General features: G+C 36.3%; 1 protein-coding gene across 5 annotated transcripts in view; it reads right to left on the minus strand.

Annotated features, from left to right (window-relative positions):
* Window positions 1-19,199, minus strand: part of LOC127983896 (unconventional myosin-VI) — a 55,775-nt gene extending 36,576 nt beyond the window's left edge. For 4 of the 5 annotated variants that reach the window (XM_052586281.1, XM_052586280.1, XM_052586278.1 and 1 more), the window contains exons 1-2: window positions 19,074-19,199; window positions 76-199 (exon numbers count right to left, since the gene is read on the minus strand). In XM_052586281.1, the coding sequence (XP_052442241.1) occupies window positions 76-192 (117 nt within the window). In that variant the 5' untranslated portion in view covers window positions 193-199; window positions 19,074-19,199. Of the gene's footprint in view, window positions 1-75; window positions 200-18,941 lie in introns of all 5 variants that reach the window. The other variant, XM_052586279.1, reaches the window with a different exon arrangement.
* Window positions 19,200-21,062: the final 1,863 nt, after the last annotated feature.

Here is a 21,062-nt window from a genome sequence, read left to right on the forward strand (position 1 = left end):
GTTTGTGTACTTGTGTGCGGTGTGTTTCAGCCTTAACAAGTGACACTGTGTATTTTTGCAGACGCTCCTGCTCACCTTCCCTCTCTGGTTGAGAGGTTCGATGGTCAGACTATCAGAACTGATGTCGATGATTCTTCCCAGCTGGAACCCATCCGCAGGGTGAGGCGCCCACACCGGCTTCCCATCATCCATTTCACTGCTGAGGAAGAAACACAGCAGAATGCATGACTGGGGTCTACAATACTGACAAACTCTGAACATTTTTTTTATTGCCTAATTTAGAAATATCAAAATGTTTAAAGATAATATACCGGGAAAAATAGTATATATAGATATGCACTTACACATTGAAAATTACATTTGTGAGGTGAAATTGTAACTTTTTTTGTGTGTGTGCAAAATTTAATTAAAAAATGTAGTAGTGTTTGTTGTATCATACAATTAATTGCGCCTCATCAAAAATATAAATAAAATACAAATCTGAGCTTTTGGTAAGTGATGGAAAATTACCATTGATTTTAATTAATAATATTAATTACAATTTATCCTTGTTAGATATCACATGAGATATCACATAGCTCGGACACAAATCTGTCAATCAATCACAAATCACAAGACTGACTGCAAGTGTAACTGATACCAACACCACTGATGTCTCTAGGAAATAGTTTCTTCTACTTACATTTACATGTAGTGCGTCAATTCTGCACGTCTGTAAGAATCTCTCGCTCTCTCTGCTCTCACCAAAGCAACGGCGAGGAGAGTTTACAGTACGTCAAACACAGGTACAGTGTGCATCCATTGAGATGAACTGAGAAATATCACAGATCGCTTGATGGAGAGAGAAACTCTGAAGCCCTCAGTCAGACTGAGCTAATCAATCTGAGCTAAACTTATACTTAGCCTCCAGCTAACAAACTGGCGAGTAAAATCGGAGAATTTATTAGCCACTGGCTAATATTAGACATCATTTAGTGGCACAGAGAGAAGATTTAGTCAACATGTAGAGGGTTGAAATATGAATACCCCCATTGATGTGATCACAAAGGTATTATGCATTGAAATAAACACAGTTCTTGTCAAGGAAAAACAAGACAGAAATTATTTACGCTGTTAAACTGGAAAAAATATGGACTAAAAGCCACCAAACTTTAGTTTGGTTTTTAATTTATGATCCGTCAGTCAAGTAGCTAACTGATCTACTCCAGATCTGTTTTCTGGCCTTAAGTCATAATGTGTCAGATAACTCAGCTGCCTTGCTCACTACACCTTGACAGGTCAGAGAAATCACTGCAGCTATTGGATCTGAGCAATGTCAGTGTGGGAGAGCTGGGCCATATCTATATAGGCTAGGTTTGTCCTTGGTGTGACAAGACAAGAACTAGCCATGTTTTCACAGTTAAAAAGTATGATGACTTCAGATACTAGAAGGTCACCCAGAACAGGTACAGTAGGTCACATTCCCAGAGTATCAGCCCACATCCAGGTCAAAAACATGGACCTGAAATTAGATCCCTGCTGCCAAACTGTGAGCAGAGTAGACACTTCTGTGTAAGTCCACCATCATTTCTCCTGAAACCAGTCTGGCAGTGCAAACAGCCTCAGGGTCCGTGAATGTCACATCAGAGCAAGATCACTACAAAGTCACCCACCAGCTGTACTTGTTGACTCACAACACACTGTATTCAGCGCCCTCATCCACTTTCAGAGCCACCTGGAGACGACAATAACATCCACTCTCTGTCTCATTTCAACTTCAAAAACTAAAGTCACACACAAGCTCTGTGAAATGTTTCCGGACCAACTCTTTCTTTAAGCTCAAGGCTAGAAATAAGGCCAAAGTTCACAAAGTAACTTATTGTCAATGTTGTAAAATTTATTGCGTTCAACTGGATCTGTGCAACCTGAACCCATCATTTCTTCCTGGTCTCGTGTTGCTGTATAATCATTTCCATTTATGAGTCAATGACATTTAAAAATGCCCATGATAAAGATAAGGGAAAAATCTAGTTTAACACAAATGTGCCAAATGTTCATGTTCATTTCAAATAACAAGAAAATATAATAACATATCCAAATATACCAGTCTTACTTTAGTATTTTGATGCAGTATTTTTGTTGTGTGATTGCCATTTTTATTCATTTGTTTTTAATGTCTACATGATTTGCATTAACTTTTATTTATTCGTTTTAGTTAACTTAGTACTTCAAGTTAAACTTAATGAAAACATTAATAAATAATAATATTTAAATAAATACATTTAAGGTTTATATATGTATATATATACACACACACACACACACACACACACACACACACACACACACAGCGGGTAAAATAAGTATTGAACACGTCACCATTTTTCTCAGTAAATATATTTCTAAAGGTGTTGTTGACTTGAAATTTTCACCAGATGTTGGTATCAACTCAAGCAATCCATACATAAAAATAAACATTTTGTCTACAACACCTTTAGAAATATATTAACTGGGAAAAATGGTGGCTCGTTCAATACTTATTTTACCTGCTATATATATGCCGGGGGGGGGGGGGGGTAGTGGATCTGCCGTAGAGTCAATTGGTTGTTCTTGGAGATAGCGGGTTAACTCCGTATCAGCGCCACTCTGATCGGTAAAGGGGCAGAGATTTCAGAACTCCGTTTATTAAGGAGATCTGTCACAAAACTCATCATCCGCGCCAACGTTTTTTGAGCAAATTTCAAAGCCGCACCCGCCCGCCATCCACTGATTGTTTTGCGGTCTATGGCGATGCAATGCTTTGCTGATGCGAGCCGCAAAAAAAAAAGCCATTGTCTGTTCTAGAAAGGATGCAGCAAAGATATTTAATGCTAATGTATGAGGCATAGGCCTACGCTGAGTTTCATTTACGATGAGATGCGCTTTAGTTCACAGTGCAGTGCAAGTGAACGCATTGTGTATATATACATTTTTTTATATATATATATATATATATATATATAAATTAAATAAATTAATTTATGCATTTAGCAGACGATTTTATCCAATTTTTACCTATATATATATATGACATCTACACATGCACACACAACTATGTCATGCACAATTTTGATTGTATATCTAATTTAATTATTTTAACATAGCTTTTTTTTTAAACATATCAGCTGTCATGTCACAGAATTGTATTTTAAAAGTATTTTTGAGTTATTCACAAAAAAAAAGAAAAAAAAAGAACATTGTCTGAATGTTTCTTATAAGAATGAACAAGTAAACCGACAAAAACACTGTTTAATGTACTTGCTATTCCACATGTGGGTCGATGACATTACACGTGGTATAACTTTGAAAAGCATATACCAACTGCCAGAAATTACACAAAATGATAACCTGACATACGTTAAAGCATCTTTAATAAGAACATGTAGGGCTGGGCAGTAAATCTGGAGGTGTTTCTCAATGTCAAGGAAGGATCCTCGGAAGCCAGTATTTCGAGGATGCTACGTCATTGACATCCGTCGTAGGACTGTTCCAATGTCGAGGATCCTCGGAATTTCAACCAAGGACTGAGTCCTTCGTTCGAAGAATATCCCATACACAGGAAAGGATTCATATGTGTATCCTTCGCGCTCTCAAATCACCCACAATCCTATGCGTGCAGCTTTGCTATCTTTGCTAGTTCAAAAATTCAAAAATGTCAAACGTTAGCGGAGTCGGAGTGTTAACGGTTTTTATTTACGTTACCAAACATTTGTTATAACTGTAGTAAATATAAGTAAAGTTTGACATTTAAATGCCAGTACAAATTACTACCGTATTGATATTGTAAATTATACAAATACAAATGGTTAACTGAACCGGACCTGTCATTTAACAATTGGTTGCGTCCATGGCATTTATTTTATAAATAACTAGTTAAGTTGTCCAAAGTAATTTAATGATACCATTCACAGCGTCATTCAAATGGACCTTTTCACTGACGTAATGATGCAATTACGTGCATTTGCTAGCCTGTTCCATTTACGTGTTCTCCGAATGCGAAAGAGGAGTCTCACCTAGCCTCTGAAGGAAGTGAACTGGAAGGATCAGTCCTGCCAAGGAAGTATCCTTGACATTGAGAAACGCCTTGGTTCTGTCATTACCGCTAAATCGCCATCACCTGCTTATAATTGGAGCAGTATTTAATAGACAGAACCGTAGATCACTGACAAGCTACGCAGTATCGCGTTCATTATCCCAGAAGAATTGCCTTCAATAGTGAACCAATATTGCGTAGCTTGTAAGTGGTCTATGGCTCTGTCTATTAAATACTGCTCCATTTGAAAGCAGGTGATGGCGATTTAACACTAATCACAGAACAAGATTTACTGACTATATGTGCATGATTATATTGTTAGATATATCGCCCAGTCCTAAGAACATGTATTTCATCCTGTTGCTACAAAATGAAAGTCCTAATCAAACTGACCTAGATTTTGGCTCCTATAAATCAATAAAAACAGCCAAGCATATCTTAAAATTGATAGCACGTCTCCACCATGAACTGTGAGGTACAGAAACTCATCAAAATGAACACCGTGGACAGAAACAAAAAGCATGACATTGTCTGAGTGGAGTCTATTTTCTGTAATTTACACTAGGGGTGCACGAGATACATCGGCCGATCATTAATGCGCATCTCGTCAGTAAAGCTGGTTCTCTAATCAGTGGTAAATACCATCTGGTGCGTGATTTCACATAGAGCAGCTGTTACTACACAGAGCCGTTGTTAACTGAGAAGCTGCACAAAACCACGTTCATTATCAGCTTGATTAGATGCGCAATAATCATCGCCCGATATATATCGTGCACCCCTAATTTACACATTGTAATAATGTATGCTATTTTGTCAACAATGTCTGTGGAGCAACTCACAACATCATCGTAATGTGTGTATACATCCAAACTATATAGCACACACAAAGCAGCACAGCAGATCCGAGGAAGGTCTGAATAAGCAGTTTTATAAAAAAATGACCTGTAAAGAAGGTCTTCTCAACTATCTACTGATAAATGGTATCTGCTTGAGCTGTAATTCCAGTGAAAACAAACCTAAACATAATACAATGGAGATATACTTAAATGTGTGCATGGCAACAAGCATGAATACTCCCTTCGCCGCTGGAACAGCTTCTTTCACTAGGATGTTTGAACATGGATGCAGAGCTCTGCTCCACTCAAGCCACGGTTTTGGTTTGCACTCAGTGTTACAATTAATCTCAAAGCTGTTTAGTTGAGTTGAAGTCTTCCTCCTATATATATTAGGGCTGGGCAAGATAACGTTATTATCACGCAAAGCATTACAGTGCCCCATTATGACTTTTCAAATATTATCTTTCATGCACTGTGTCATGTAGCTGTATGTGAACATAAACTATCTGCAAAGTTGTGAAGCCAACAGTACATGATAGATAAAAGTTATTGTCTGTCAAAAAAAAAAAAGAATCTGCTCACAGTCGTCGAAACGAGTCGTCAGGAATTTTAATCTTATTCTGTTATGGCTCTACATCACAAAGTAACATATTTGCATAATGTCTACCCAGGTCTCTAACTTGCCTGGTCACAAACCAGTTAAATTTCTGTGTGGTTAACATCATACGATGCGAGTAGGGCTGCAACTAACGATTATTTTGATAATCGATTAATCTGTCGATTATTTTTACGATTAATCGATTAATCGGTTTATGTACTTATATTTTAGTTTTTTCCATTTTTTCCCCAATGAAATTATTAATAAAGGGTCTTTATCATTCAGCATAGACTTTTAAGAGATTTTAACCATTTTGCATTGTCATATCCTCATCAAAAATATACATGGAGTTGTTTTATTATGTTAGTAATCCTTTGTCGAACTCTTCTGCAATCAAAACATTGACCCATACTCTAGCAAAATTCACAAGGAGATTTCAAATATTGTTTTCACCATGGCAGTCCTTAGAGCTCCTAAAGTAGTTTTACATCCCAAACAAAGCATAGGAATCTTTGAGAACATATTTTCACGAAGTATAAGGATAAAACAGAATAAAATTGCAGTGCATTGTATTTTATTATTTACTGGGAAAAAGCTTTATAGCTTATGCTATGAAATTGTAAACAATCCTTCGGAAAAAAAAAAGTGCCAATGGCATGAAACCTGAATGGAACTCACAATTTAAAGTAAAATCCATCAGAAGGTTGTCCAGAAAAAAATTTGGGACACACAAAAAACCTGCTGTGTGAAAAAGAGCAGTGAATACTTAGAAAAGAAGTGCATTTTAAATATACTCAAACATTTAAAAACAAACGTTTCTAAAAACGCGTGTAAAACGCTAGTCGCGCCGCTTTCTCCTTCTTTCCAAAGCGCCCCTGAGGCGTCTGCCTTTGCTAAGCAACCATGACGTGCCCTCTCCATGAAGACCCGGAAATTTCAGCAAAGGATAAATGGATGCGGTGTGGACGCGCCTGGAAAAACGGGCGCATCGCACCGCGTGCGTGTCGCGACCGCGTCGCTTCCATTATGAGAGTGCATACTGCGCGCCTACATAGGAAATAACGAACTTGAGCACGCAAAAGACACGATATGTGAACGGCCCCTTAAACAGTTCAGTAGTGCAGAGTTTACAGGTTACTCTTCATTCTGAAGGCTCAAAGTAAAGTACTCCCACTTCCCGCTGAATGCTGCAGAGACGCTGTTCGGGAAGCACGTGACACAAAACGAGGCCAGCTATTGGCTATTCGCTACTTCACCTGCTGTACTGGCTGAGTAAAACCTCCGGTGGCTCATTACTGCCACACTTTGGTCACCGCAGATTTGAAATATGCACGAAATGAGCCGCTTATGGCAAATAAAATTTATTTAGCGACGAATCGATTACTAAATTAGTTGACAACTATTTTAATAATCGATTTTAATCGATTAAATCGATTCGTTGTTTCAGCTCTAGATGCGAGAGTACATATATTTGATCACATCTCATAATTACCACAAACTTGTCAACACTTGTCACTTACCACTGAGAAACGTCCTGCTCCAGTCGTGCTTGTGAATCGGTTTCTTGTCAATCAGCCAGTTCAACATTTTCATCATCAGACTTGAGTTGCTAAGGTACAATCCATCACACTAGTCAAACGAACCGGGATTTAGGGGTCAAATGTGCTCAGGCACGGTAAAGTTTGCCTACTGTGAGTAAACCCTTATTCTGCCAAATCCCACACACACGAGTCTCTACCTGCCCGCACCTGCTGTGTTGGGTCCCGCAATCGCACAACAATGCGACTGATTGCGATAAAAAAAAAAAAAAACCGTTGTCCAGCATTAATATATATGACAATTCTGCTTCACTGAAGGTCCACAGAATCATGTAACCTTCATTATCCATAATTGAAGACGTTTGAAACAACCAGGACTCTTCCTAGAGCTGGCCCCCTGGCCAAACTGAGCAACTGATGGAGAAGGGCCTTGACTAGACTGTGACCAAGAGCTTGATGGTCACTCTAGTCGAGCTCCATGATCATATACTGTATGCAGATGGGAGAAACCTACAGAAGGACAACCATCACTGCAACACTCAAACCGATCCGGGCTTTATGGTGGTGTGGCCAAACTCAATGCTCTCCTCAGTGAACACACTTGGAACTTGCATAAAAGCACCTAAAGGACCCTCAGACTCTGAGAAACAGGATTCTTATAGACACCTCTGTGAATGTTCTTGAGTGACTCAGCCACAGCCTGGGCTTGAACCCAATCAAATATTTCAGGAGAAACCTGAAAATGGGCATCTGCCCCCATCAAACCTGACAGAGCTTGAGAAGTGAACAAGTGAGGTGAATAATGGCAGATAATTGCCTAATTCTTATGTGCAAAGCTTGTTGTGTCTTACCCCAAAAGGCTTGAGGCTGTAAAGGTGCTTCAGCTAAAGTACTCAGTTAAGGGTATGAATACTTATGCAATGTACTTCTTTTTATATATGTATATAAATTTACAAATTTGTGACAGTTCTGTTTTTGCTTTGTCATTATGGTGTATTGATTTTTGATAGATGTGGGGAAAAAAAATTAAAGCAGTTTAACATAAGGCTGCAACATAAAATGTGAAATGAAGGGGTATGAATATTTCGCTAGGCACTGTCTATATAGGCAATGAATGAATACGTTATTTTCATTGCCCTTAAAGTGAAATAACTAAGAAAAAATAAATTTTAGACAAAACTTTCAAACAGCATTTAGAGGCTTTTACATCTGAACTCTTCATATATGTTTGAAAATTTTACAATGTCACAATTTGCTCTCTCATAAATAACTGTAATAACAAACATAAGTTATTCATGCAAAAACTTTGGTTCCTTAAAGTAGAAGCAGGGACAGTCAAAATCATAACTGGTCCCCTTCAAACATGCAAGGCAGAATTTTTATATAGATTATAAAATTTTTCTAAACGTCAATCAAAACTATCTTATGCTGTATGATTATGCAGTAGTTTTGGGTGATATCTACAAATTTGGCATCGGATGATGTCTACAGTGATACATGGGCATGGATGATGACATTGGCGGGGGTGAGCGGGGGCAGTTAGTGTAGAGTTAGCAGGATTTATACTTTCGGCTGGCTCCGCAAGCCTCTGCTGACTTCGTGCGCTTGTCCTCTAAAACCATCGGGAATCACCGGTGAGAAGAAGTCATTTGCCAGTACAAGACTTCTCGCGTGATGAATGAGATGATGAATTAATAATTTCTTTAGGTACAAACTGTTTAAAACAATCTTAAACTATTGGCTTTATTTCGCATCAAACACAAGACAACTTTAAGAAAATAGTGAATAAACAACATCTAAATGAATATGAATTCTATTTTTATACAATAAACAGAAAACATACTTCAAATAAAAATCCTTGGACAAACTATGCAAAAAAAAAAACGAGGCAGTGATTTCCGTCAAAGCGTCAAAACCACATGATGGAGTTTGAACTTCACATCAGACTGCTTATGTTTTCACACAAATGCAGACACTGACGTACATGTTCTGCTAGAATCACCCTGAACTCGTACATCTTCAGATGCGGAGCTGCGTGGAAAGTTACAAAAAATGCCGTGCACACTAAGACGCAAAAATATTTAATGACGAAACGAAAGTGATAGTTAAAATAAAAAAAGTGATCGTACATTTAAAAAAACGGTGGTGGGGTGGGTGATGGCATCGTCAACACTATTATGCTATATTGTAATGACATTAGCACCTTTCATACAGTAATTCCAGTAAATTCCTGTAAAATTGCTGGTAAACATAAAATATCGTTTTTACCGGTAAATGCAAAAATGTGCTGTTCACACAGGCAAGGATGTTGACGACTTCAAACCAAACTATACAGTATGGACTTTAGTAAAAGCGTCATCTGTTTCAGAATGTATTCTTGTTTTGCATGCTAACAGAAAACATTACAGTAACGGTAAATGTACTAGTAATATTACAGCTTGAGATTTATTCATTTTGTCCCGGTCTGCTGCCAAGGGACCCCACTACAGGAAGTTCTGAAGCCTAATTTTCTCCATGCATCATAAACCTTGCTGATGTAAACTGGTTTGCAACTAGAGGAAGCTGCAATCAGTCAGGTTATGTCACTCTATTAGAATGGATTAGGGAGTCAATGATTCAGGATGAGAGGTGCAACATGATCTCAGGAATAGAGGAAGAAGTGTAGCCACACGTCTCAGTCTCTCAGATGGTTTGAATAAGTCAGTGGCCTCCGTTGTAATGGTATTTAGATGATTTAGAGGCCATTCACAGCACATTCTTGTCATTGATTTTAAATATGGTGGTTTATATAAACAAATGCAAGATCAATATCTTTGGCAGTTTCACTTTACTCTAGTCACCACCCAAAATGCACCAGCAACTAAGCAGAAATGCCCTATCAGCCATACAGACGGCGGCCAGACAGCAACACCTAGAAGGAACACTTCCTCACATATGCCTGTGATTTACTCACATTATAGAGGGTTCCTCAGCAAGCTCAAGTCAAGTCATCTGTATTTACAGTATATAGCTCTTTAAACAAAATACATTGCGTCGAAGCAACTGAACAACATTCATTAGGAAAACAGTGTGTCAACAATGCAAAATGAGAGTTAAAGGCTGCATATATTTGATAGAATATTTATTAAAACACTGTAATCTTTTTTTTGTGAATACATTGTAACATGTAATTGATTGCTGTGAAGCAAAGATGAATTTTCTGCAAATTTACTCCAATCTTCAGTGTCACATGATCCTTCAGAAATCATTCTAAACTGATATATACCATTTATAAATAAATTTGTATGTTTTGCCCCAAAAACTACTACTACTACTCCTTCATGCTTTGTAAACTACATGTGAAAGAGATATTTGGTTATCAAGCAAAAGTAACATTTACATATGTAAATGTAAAAATATAAGGAGCAATTGTTCAGGACCTTTTTTTAGAATGCTGCTTGAATCAACAAGAGAGAACTAGTTTATTTATTTTTTATATTTGTAATAGGTTAATTCAATTAATAAAAATGAAACTGAAATCAGGATTAGACAGCAGCTGCGATTGTCGCGCATATCTTTCAGTGAAGCACGGTTCTGTGATCTCCATCTAAAGGCCAGAGGGCGCTCTTGGGTGAAAACTCCAAATACGCCCCGAAGAAGAAATTTCTTCGATTTCATAATTGTATGATTATATCGTCTGCAGTTTTTCTGTGTAGCTTGTCAGTGAACTAGTAGGCTCAGTCTCAACCACGGACCGTTGGCTATACGTATGATGCATATGGGACCCAAAAGTAGAAACACCCAGGAGTGTCGAAGTCGTCATTAGACTGGCTGAATTCTACAGGATTTCCGTGAGACGTGTGTGTCGCGTTCTTTAACACTCTGTCTGGAAACAAAGATAACGTGGCACCAAACCCCCTCACGAAAGTAGAAAGCCATCGTGTTTACTACTGTGATGATGAATGCTTATCACAATCAACCAAACGCTGGATTTTCAAAAATATGGGAAATATTTAAAGTTTGTGGCATAGAATCTTTAATCTTTAAAATATGTAAGAGTTTTACACACTGGTCTGTTATTGTGGAGACATTTCCACGCCTTGAAACGTAACAATAAACTAAACAAAATGTGATTGGCTGTTTGATGTGGTAGTTTGCTACGCGAGAATACCGAACTAGGGCTCGCTGTAGTAAACACTGCTCTCCCTCAAAGCAAGTGATGGATATTTACTACTGATCACAGAACCGGCTTTACTTGACATGATGTGCATGATGATCGCGTTCAATTAATCGTGCAGACCTAATTTGTAAGTTAATTTACATTCACGGTAAAGCACATATTATGAATACAGCTTAAATGAAAAACAACATAAAATTTGTTAGGGTTAGTTAATTAAACATTATTACAATGTGTCACCAATAAATTCAACCATTGGTTTTTAATTTTTAAATCCTCTCCTAAACCAAGATGGATATCTAAAACAACTAATAACTCCTCCATTCATGATTCGAACATGATAATCTGACAGCAGATAAACAAACTGACTCAGATGAAAAATAAAAACATGTCTAAAGGCCTGAGAGGGAAAGCAAGGGAAGAATGATCAGTAAAAAATGTTAGCCTGAATGCACTGTAAGTGGCTTTGGATAAAAGCGTCTGCTAAATGCATAAATGTAAATGAAAGAAACTGCTGCTCTGAAACAGTTTGAGTTGGAGTTATTTGACTGCAGGCCCACTCTTCCTCACAGCACACAGATCTGGATTGTTGAGAGCAAGCTGGCAGAGACTGAGAGCTCACTGTCACCGTTCATGAGATCATCCACCACACAAAAACAGCCTATATGTATAATGTTTTATAAGGGTTTATCAAAGGCTATATAATGCATTAGAATGATTCATAATGTGTGTTTTAATACATAAAGCTTATATCCTGTCGTACATAATTACAACCAAATTTAAAATTAGTGGTTGACCGATTATTGGCTTATTATCGTTGGCGATATTAAGCATTTTTATGATTACCAGTATTGGTCATTTTCAAAACCAATTTGCCGATAAAATAACTTTTGATGAATTTTGAGTTGTCTGTATCTCTGTGCATGTAAATTGTTTTGTTTTCTCCTCATACAAAAGTGATTTCAGCTTCTGTTGTCTAACTACATGAGGACATAAACACACAAACAACATCTCCTGAACTGCTCAGACTACCTCTAAGAGTCCCTTCATGAGCATCTGTCAGTTTCATTTGAGTAAAAGTATGGTCATATCATTTACACTGGCTACAGAAACGTAAAAGTTTCTCATGGCAATCCGTCAAAATATAAGTCTGGGTTAGCTTAAAGAAATGATCAGAAATACATTATTGTGGTGCAGAATGATATACATAACACTACTCAGGGATTCAAGTTTTCTGTCGCCATCAAAGATTTCTGTCGATTGGAAAAAAAATGAGGGGAAAAGAAACGTAGTGCATTTTGTGGCACACAAAAATCCTCCGCGCCACGGCTGCAGCTTCTCACTGACAACACAGTGATGGCGCTCGCATCATTCACAGTCGGGTTATCTTCAGAGAACACAGAGTAGGAGTTGAATTTCGGTGTGGGATTGCAGCTACTACTAATAGTTCCACTCATTCCCACAGGTTCCACACTTATAACACGATAACAGATGACAGAAAATATCATTTGCACATGCTTTTGAGTCTCGAGAACTCACTCGTGCGCTCCCATTTTCTGTGCGCCCACAGATCACGATAAGGAAAGTGACAGATTTATTAATTATTAAAGGTGTTTGCAAATGTGATCTTGATTTAATAACACTGCCTGATTTTGCTCTATTTCATCAATGAAAATAGTTCCAAATAAAGTAACATCTCAGCCGCTATGCATCTCTAAAAGCAAACACCACGGTGTTCCATTCACGAATGAAAGTCATAAAGACAGTCACTTGCTAAATTCCTGAATGAATCAGCTATTTAAACTAATCAACTGAATGAATGATTCAAAATATTGATTCGGTAATAAAATCAGTGACTTACCGCCACCTGTTGGCGGTTTCAGTGTCATTTTTAGGTATAATTTCAGGTATTTAAATAATTGAATATTTCTGTATTCAAAATGTTATATTTGAAACATTAATCTCCACATGAATTGAATTGCACTCATGCCAACTCTGTCTCATTAAACGTCTGAAAATGTACTTACAAGCAACTTTTGTGTTCTTCTGTGGCACCTCTGTAGTACAAATTATTTTTTTATAAGTAATATTGGTAAAAAAAAAAATACTAGTTGACAGTATTAATATTACAAATACTGTTTGGTAAAAAAAAAATTATAGCCTAAATGCACTGCAAGTCGCTTAGGAAAAATGTATGAAATGTAAATATATACCAAATATATACTAATTTCATATGATTTGTAACTAGTGTCTTATTCTACTTCCTATTATATAGTTTTAAATAATTTTTAAAAGAATAAACTATTTTTTAATTTGACAGATGAAAATGATGCCATTGCGAAGGTAAAGAGAATACACCTGTAAGTCACTTGAAGGAGTCAAATGTCACCTCGTGTTAGGTAGGCTAAATTTTGATCAGAATTTTTGATTATTGATCAGAAGGTGCCATTTAATTATTATTTTTTTATTAAGAGGACAAGTGCTCCTAATTAAAAGAAGAAAAACACTGCTCTGAAACTGGGTGTGTGACACAGGTATGGCTCTGGAATGGGGTTTGGCTGAGGAAAGATCTTCAGTCAAAAGATTTTTAGCTTGTTTTGTTTTTTTGTTTTGTTTTGTTTTTGCTTTAACCCTTGACTACTACAGCAATTCTTATAACTTTTGTTTAAAATAAATCACACAATTATTTTTATTATTATTTTCACACGCTATTTCTTACGTTTTAATAAGAGTTTGATGCTCATTTGATTAAAAGATATATTAAATTGATTTATGCCTTCATTTTCACTGTGCAGTAAATTAAAACTAACAGAAATTTAGTGTCACATAGGCCAAGATTAGAGTGACAAAAACTGAGACAGTTTAATAGACTAATGAACTAAGTGTTCCTGTAAAAAGGCTATTAGTGTAATAGTTTCATAAAAATAGTTGCAGTCTTCTTAACAACTTCTACAATATAACTATAAAGACAATCTTTAACAGTTATTATATAAATGTTTAAGATAATCCATGAATGTGCAATAGATGATGAGTTGAATACTCACCTCAACTATTGTGGGTAATGTTTTAGCCATCAGAAAATAATTAATGAGGAATTATGAGAGGTTATGCTATTACACACATATTTCTGACATGTAAATTATTGAAGCCAAATACTAACATCTTCCCAAGCTGTTTAGCTGTAGCACAGTATTCATAGGCTTAATCATGAAACATACAGTGGCCTGCTTTTACCCCTCTCTTTATATTACCCTTATTGCAGATGGATGCACAGAGGAAGACAAGAATCAGACGTGTAATGTGGGAGAACTACACTCAATCAACACTTAGAGAAGGCAGTTTTTGTCAGAGCCTTTGTTATTGTTAATTCTTATTCTATATATATATATATATATATATATATCGGTTCAAAATATCGGTTATCGGTCTACTTGATCTGTAATAATCGGTATACACATCAGCCTTGAAAAACACATATCGGTCAAAACCTATTTAAAATGTATAGTGTAACAATTAATTGATGTGTTATAATGTATTAACTTACAATTATTAATGCGATTGGACAAGAAATAACTATTTTTCAATTAATTATATATAATGGTTTTAACTAAAGTGTTACCAAAGCGTTTTCTAATTTACTTTAAACAAAACATAACACATTTTTGTGTTTTTCTCCTAAAAAAAGTAAAGAAAACTATTTTCCCCTATTTTTCAGTAACTCTATTAACATCTGAACTGAATTTTATAGTAAAACATAATACAGTATAAGACTTTTAATATACAGTAGTCAATATTTGAAGTGGATCAAAACCTTTCATCAAAGTTGTCCTAAAACCTAAAACCTAAATGTCTTAGAACAACTTTGATCGACTTTTTGGATCCACTTCAAATCTAATGTCAATATAATATAGACAGCACAATATAATATATATTATAAAATATAATAGCTCTTAGAAGTGTAGTTCTGTGATTTATTATTATTACATTACATTATATTGTATTGTATTATATTACATGTATTACATTATATTACATATTTTAGTTTTTCAGCTAAGAACGGTAAAGAAAATAATTGTTTGCATGTTTTTCAGTAACTAACGTGAAAGAAAATATATTACATTATATTGTATATTATATTATATTATATATTTTTAAGAATGGTAAAGAAAAAAAAAAACAAAAAAAAATTCTGTGATATATTAGAATATTAGAATAATATTATAACTTTAGAATAAATAATATGATATAATACATTTATAAATTACATAAATTAAATAATTTAATATTTATATATATATAATTATTATTAATAATACATTTAATTTATTTGCATTTATTTAAATTTATATAATATAATAAAATATATAATATAATAGAACTTACAAATAGGGTTTTGTGTCTTTGAATTGACATTATATTATACAAATTCTCCAGTAACTGCATTAAGCTCAGAACAGCTTCAGTGGTTGATTATCAGACATGCAGTGATGCACTGTAGGGTGTCACACATATGAAGGCTGGTCCAGGTGGAGTCAGCTGCAACCGACACAATGACAACAGAACAGGTGGAGCTCATTAGACAACACAATGCTCAACTTTATTCAACTTTCTAGCTGCGTCCATATTAGTTCAATCTGAGTTGAAATATTCAGTGATTTTCACGCTGGCTTAAAGATTGACTATTTACCGCGATGCGATCACAGGTCAAACTCTCAAGACTAGTATAAAAGACCTGACCATGGTGTGACAGCACTGGTAAAAAAGTTAATCAGTGGCAGAGGTTTCTACACCACAAGATACACGCGTGACCGACAAGCTATTCTTAAATCAAGTGTGCTATATTTTTTGACAAAGAATGGTTAATGATTTTATTTCTTTACATAGACTATAGAATATTAAAGTCTTCTAATCATCAAGAGTTTGAAGCACCAAAACCTGTTTCCCAGCAGAAAGGTCACATATGCAACCGGTCTGTTCCTCCACACACACACACACACAAAAGCCTGACGAGACCTACACAAACACTGCTGTCATTTCTGTCTAAGGTCAACCGGTTCCAGTTAATCATACAGTAAAAGTCCCCAAGCTGTGAACACATGAACGTTCATTATGCAAATTATCTTAACAATGACATGACCACGTCAGTTTTAAGTTCCTTTCAGATCATATTTAATATTTCCTACACCTTTATGTGATTTCACAGTGAGGTGGGCTGCTTAGCACAACACACAGCTTTTCAGTGGCTGTACTCCAAAAGCTAATAATGCTGTGTTTCAGAAGCTTCCTAAGCAGGCTGTAGTCATCAACTGACATGGAAGCTCACAAGTGACCTAGTTAGATAGCAACTCTACGTGAGGAACCCTGTCTGTACGGCACACTAAACTTACGACAGACTCAATTCTCGCAAATGTAAGATAAGTATCGTTTCCCCTCTTCATAAATTGCTATTTTGAGTCTATAGCTCACATTTCTGAGAGATAAATTTAGAATTATGAGAAAGTGTCAAAATTGCAAGGGTGTATCTCACAACCCTGAGAAAAAAATTGTTGTTAGGGAAGTAAATTTACATCTGTACCCCAAAACAAGTCCTCCGAGAGACAAAACATGTCTGCTGTACATCTATAATGCCTTAAAATACTGCCTACGTAGGCAGCTAACAAGTTTTGCAACACATCCACTCTTTAGCGTAGGACACAAGAAACCAGTGCAGTGAAACGAAAAAACAAACCCATCACTCTGTAGGACAGCAGCCACCAATGGGGAGTTGCTATGGTTATCTTCTACCTAGAGTGCATAAATTTGAATGCTGTCAAAGATGAATAATGAATGTCAATAGTGCAGAGGAGAAGGTAATATCATAGTAGCAGAGGTCCCATAATCCTTGGACAAGTGGTGCACTTTGTGTTAATGATGTATGAAGAGTGTCCACGAATGAATGCATGATACGGACAATGGCCCTAAGCAGTTATAAACTCACTGTAAACCACGGCTTCTATGGGCTTTTTACTTTATTAGTCCTTCAAATATGTAGAACCAACACAGCACAGTTCATATGTTGAAATTCCCAAGATGATTACAGGCCTACAGATTCAGTTAAGGCAAAAACTGACAGAAATACAGAGTTCTGGCCTGAAACTCTAGATGGCGCAGTCCAATAGGTCTAACTCAATCTGACCTAATGACATCATCATCACATGGCACAGTGATTGGTTCTCTCCTGTATCAGTAGCCAATGAGCTTGCTGCTCAACATTCAAAGTAGGGCTGAAAAAAAGATATTGTATTCTTAATATTAAATCTAAATCTGAACAGTTACTTCCGCTCTGGAATGGCATACCTTTTCTGACGACGTCAGTTTGACTGCTTGGGCAGAATATCCTAAAACACACCCCTCCAACCGTTAGATTGCTATGACTGAGAGACAGAGAGGAGGAGCGCAAACATAAAACCATGCCCTCTATTCAACATTCTGTATTAGCTGGAAATACGTCAATAAACTGAAATAAATTCGACAACAACTTCCGGTTCAAGCGGACTTTAATGTGCATTTTGTCAGTAAAGCCGATTCTGTTCACTGACAAGCTGTGCAAAACTACGATCATATATGAACATGGATTTGCGCAGCTTGTCAGTGAACAACGGCTCTGTGTAGTAAATGCTGCACCATGTGAAACCACCCACGTGATGGAGATTTACTGCTGATTGCAGAACCAGATTTACTGACAAGATGCGTATTAAATATGGCACGTGATTTATCATGCAGCTCTAATTCAAATATAAGACTAGTGCTTGCCGTAACCATTGCAGCTTGCTCCAGAAACCCTCCACCTTCCCCAGCTCCACCTGTATAGATCTGCTACGAGGTGATGCATGTATGCGAGGTGTGGGGTATTTCATGTATGCTATATTTACAGCAGTTTTTATTAACATGCTCACAGCAGCATGTTGTGGATGCATTAGCAGTAGCAAGTCACGGTACCAAGACCAAACACATTAACATTGTCATGTACATTACCAAGCCAATCCCTCGAGAGCTTTTATGACAGAAATGTCTTTAAAGTGCAAGTGAAGTGAGTCACGACTCTCTGGTAGCCGCACCTGTAGGTGTGTCACTGTGGTCAGACCGTTTCATACACACACACACACAGTCTGTGTGCGTCCTTCTCATATTTCTTTCATTATAATGGACAACCAGAGCATAACAACATATCTGCTTTCTTTTAGCCGTTCCCATATGATCTGTTCCATACACAATGACGGATGTGTGACAGTCAAACCAAAGGGACGCAGAACACGTAAAAGTTCCCAAGGAGCAAAGGGCATTTACAACTTCTTGTGACACAGCAGAAGCAATTTACTGTTAAGATGACCTACTAAACAACGTCCAAGGATGCATTCGGCTTTTATGAACATTCAGGAGAATAAAATAGAATTTTAAAACCATACAATTCAATACAGTGCCTGGAAGTGAAAGTTTGCTTTGGGTTGACCATTTGAATTCCTTACACAAGCACAGCAACAACATTTGCAAGGTAAATGAGCTCTGAGGGAGCAGGAAATATTATGTGTTTTCTAAAAGTAAGGGCCAAATGAATGGCCATAAACACTTGATCAGACAAAATAAAAATGAGATGCATTGATGGCTTGCGGTGCCTTGACCATCAGGAACTGTTCACAGTGGTGTGACATAACAGAGGCATAAAAGCACTCGCTCACACTCACATGAACACAGCACAGAATACACTAGTGCTAGGATGACTTACTGTGTTTTGCCTCACAATGCTATATCTGGGCTATTTTTCGTTGTCAAAACTAACAATTATCCAATTTCCGCTTGCTTCCAAGGAACGAACAAAAAAAAGCGAAAGCGAACATCATGCACCGACGAAACTCACCTCTGTCGCTCTCCGCCTGTGCAGTCCGTCGGTGAAGTGTGTAGGCATTCACATGAACTCAGTCCCGGTGTCCCGGATGCTGATCCTCTGTGACGTCACGCGCCTGCCTCCGCGGTGTGGGCTTCGTCCCGTGTGAGTTCACCTCCGCGAGGAAAAGGCTGTTGCTTAATGACACATACTGAATTTTCTGAGTATCTGACATTACAAATTATGTAAAATGGTAGGGCTTATGATCTTTAATGTCTTGTTTGTTGGTTGAAATTAATGGAAAACAGCGCACTCTAGTGTTTTCCCATTAAAAAAAGAAAGTTTTTTAAACTGCTTTCACACATTTTCAAAACTTTGCCTTTTTTCCCTAATCTTCAAATCCAAGAATTGCACACACAAAAATGCAGAATACCTCACATCTCTTGCGAAATGAAGCACTGCGTTCATAAGATCACAAACACATCTCAAAAGCAAACATTTATTGCCTTTCTTTACAAACACCTTAGCCATAATATATTATTTTTGGTTATATCATATACACACTTATTCCAAACCTAAAGCTCTTCTTTCATGAGCTCCTATGTACATTTACAGGGTCGGGATCAAGACACTTTATGCATAGAGAATTGTGTTTAATGTTTTGTGTGACACATAAAGATTTTGTTTGTGAACAGTTGGGGAGAAAAAACCCGACTTGTAATAAATTGGGTGCATTTAATATTGCCTGTAAATGAAAAATAAGATCACCAAAACATCCAAAGTAAATAGCCTACATAATCTTTCGATTTTATTAGTTATTATTATTTAATTTTTATTTTTTACAAAAATGACAACATATAAAAACATGATGAAACAATTTAGGAATAATGGTGTATAGTGTAATCATGGTGCTCCTTCACGTGCACATCCTGGGGTTCAGATGAGGGACGCGTGTGAAGCCATCAGTAATTGCTTGGGCCCCTGCCAGGTCTGGTGTGTGGCTGCAGGGGGCCAATATGGTAATAATGATAATGGAGAAGGGCCTTGATAAAATTAATTGTCATTTGTCATGTCTTAATTTTCAATAAAGCTTGTTACGACATTTTAGATGTGTATGTTTGTGTGTGTGTGTGTGTATATGTGTCTTAAATTCAATAGAAGAAAATATATTTTATACAATAAATGTAAATATATTTAAATATTAGATTTTGGACATATATTACTTTTTAACATATATTAATATATGTAAATATGTTTTTTTTTTTCAGAAATATTTACATATATTTATTTCCTTAACACATTTAGATATCAGACTATGTAAAATATATTAATTTGCAATATATGTCCATATATTCATTTCTAATATTTGTTAACATATTACATTTCTGTACATGTAAATATATTACATTTATATAAATTTAAATATATTTTAAAACATTCAAATATTTAAACAAACATGTTATATAGAATATATTCCCGTGTTCTCAAACTTTATGTAAACAAATTAAATCTCCACACATATAAATGTTTTCATTTTATATAGATTATAATTTGCCCCATAAAATACAAACAAACTTTGGACACTGAAAAAATCTCCATATAATGTAACTTAAAAAAAGAGTGACAATATAAATTGACTTATTAATATAATACGATACAAATCTTGCAAAGCAACCTTACAGAAAATTAAGTTTCTACAATATTTAGTAGTAGATTATCAGTAGTGACTCAGTTTGTGTGCATATGCAATTTTTTGAAAAATTTATACAAGACGTAGTCAACCAGACGATGAACATTATGAACAGCAATTATTATATGATGCAGTCACACTTGTAGCGATATTTGTTAGTTCTGTTTGTTGATTCAGGGTTAGCATCGTCTGAGGGTCAGCATCATCTCTTCTCTTCTCTTGTGACCATAGGAAGTGTGTTGGATTGTAGCGTGGTAGAAGGCTAGTTAGGTACGCAGGAGCTAAACCATAGGTAAGTGATGATCATTTGTAACTGATACGAAACTTAGTGC

The sequence above is a fragment of the Carassius gibelio genome, chromosome B20, assembly GCF_023724105.1.
Source record: "Carassius gibelio isolate Cgi1373 ecotype wild population from Czech Republic chromosome B20, carGib1.2-hapl.c, whole genome shotgun sequence".
NCBI classification, from domain to species: domain Eukaryota; kingdom Metazoa; phylum Chordata; class Actinopteri; order Cypriniformes; family Cyprinidae; genus Carassius; species Carassius gibelio.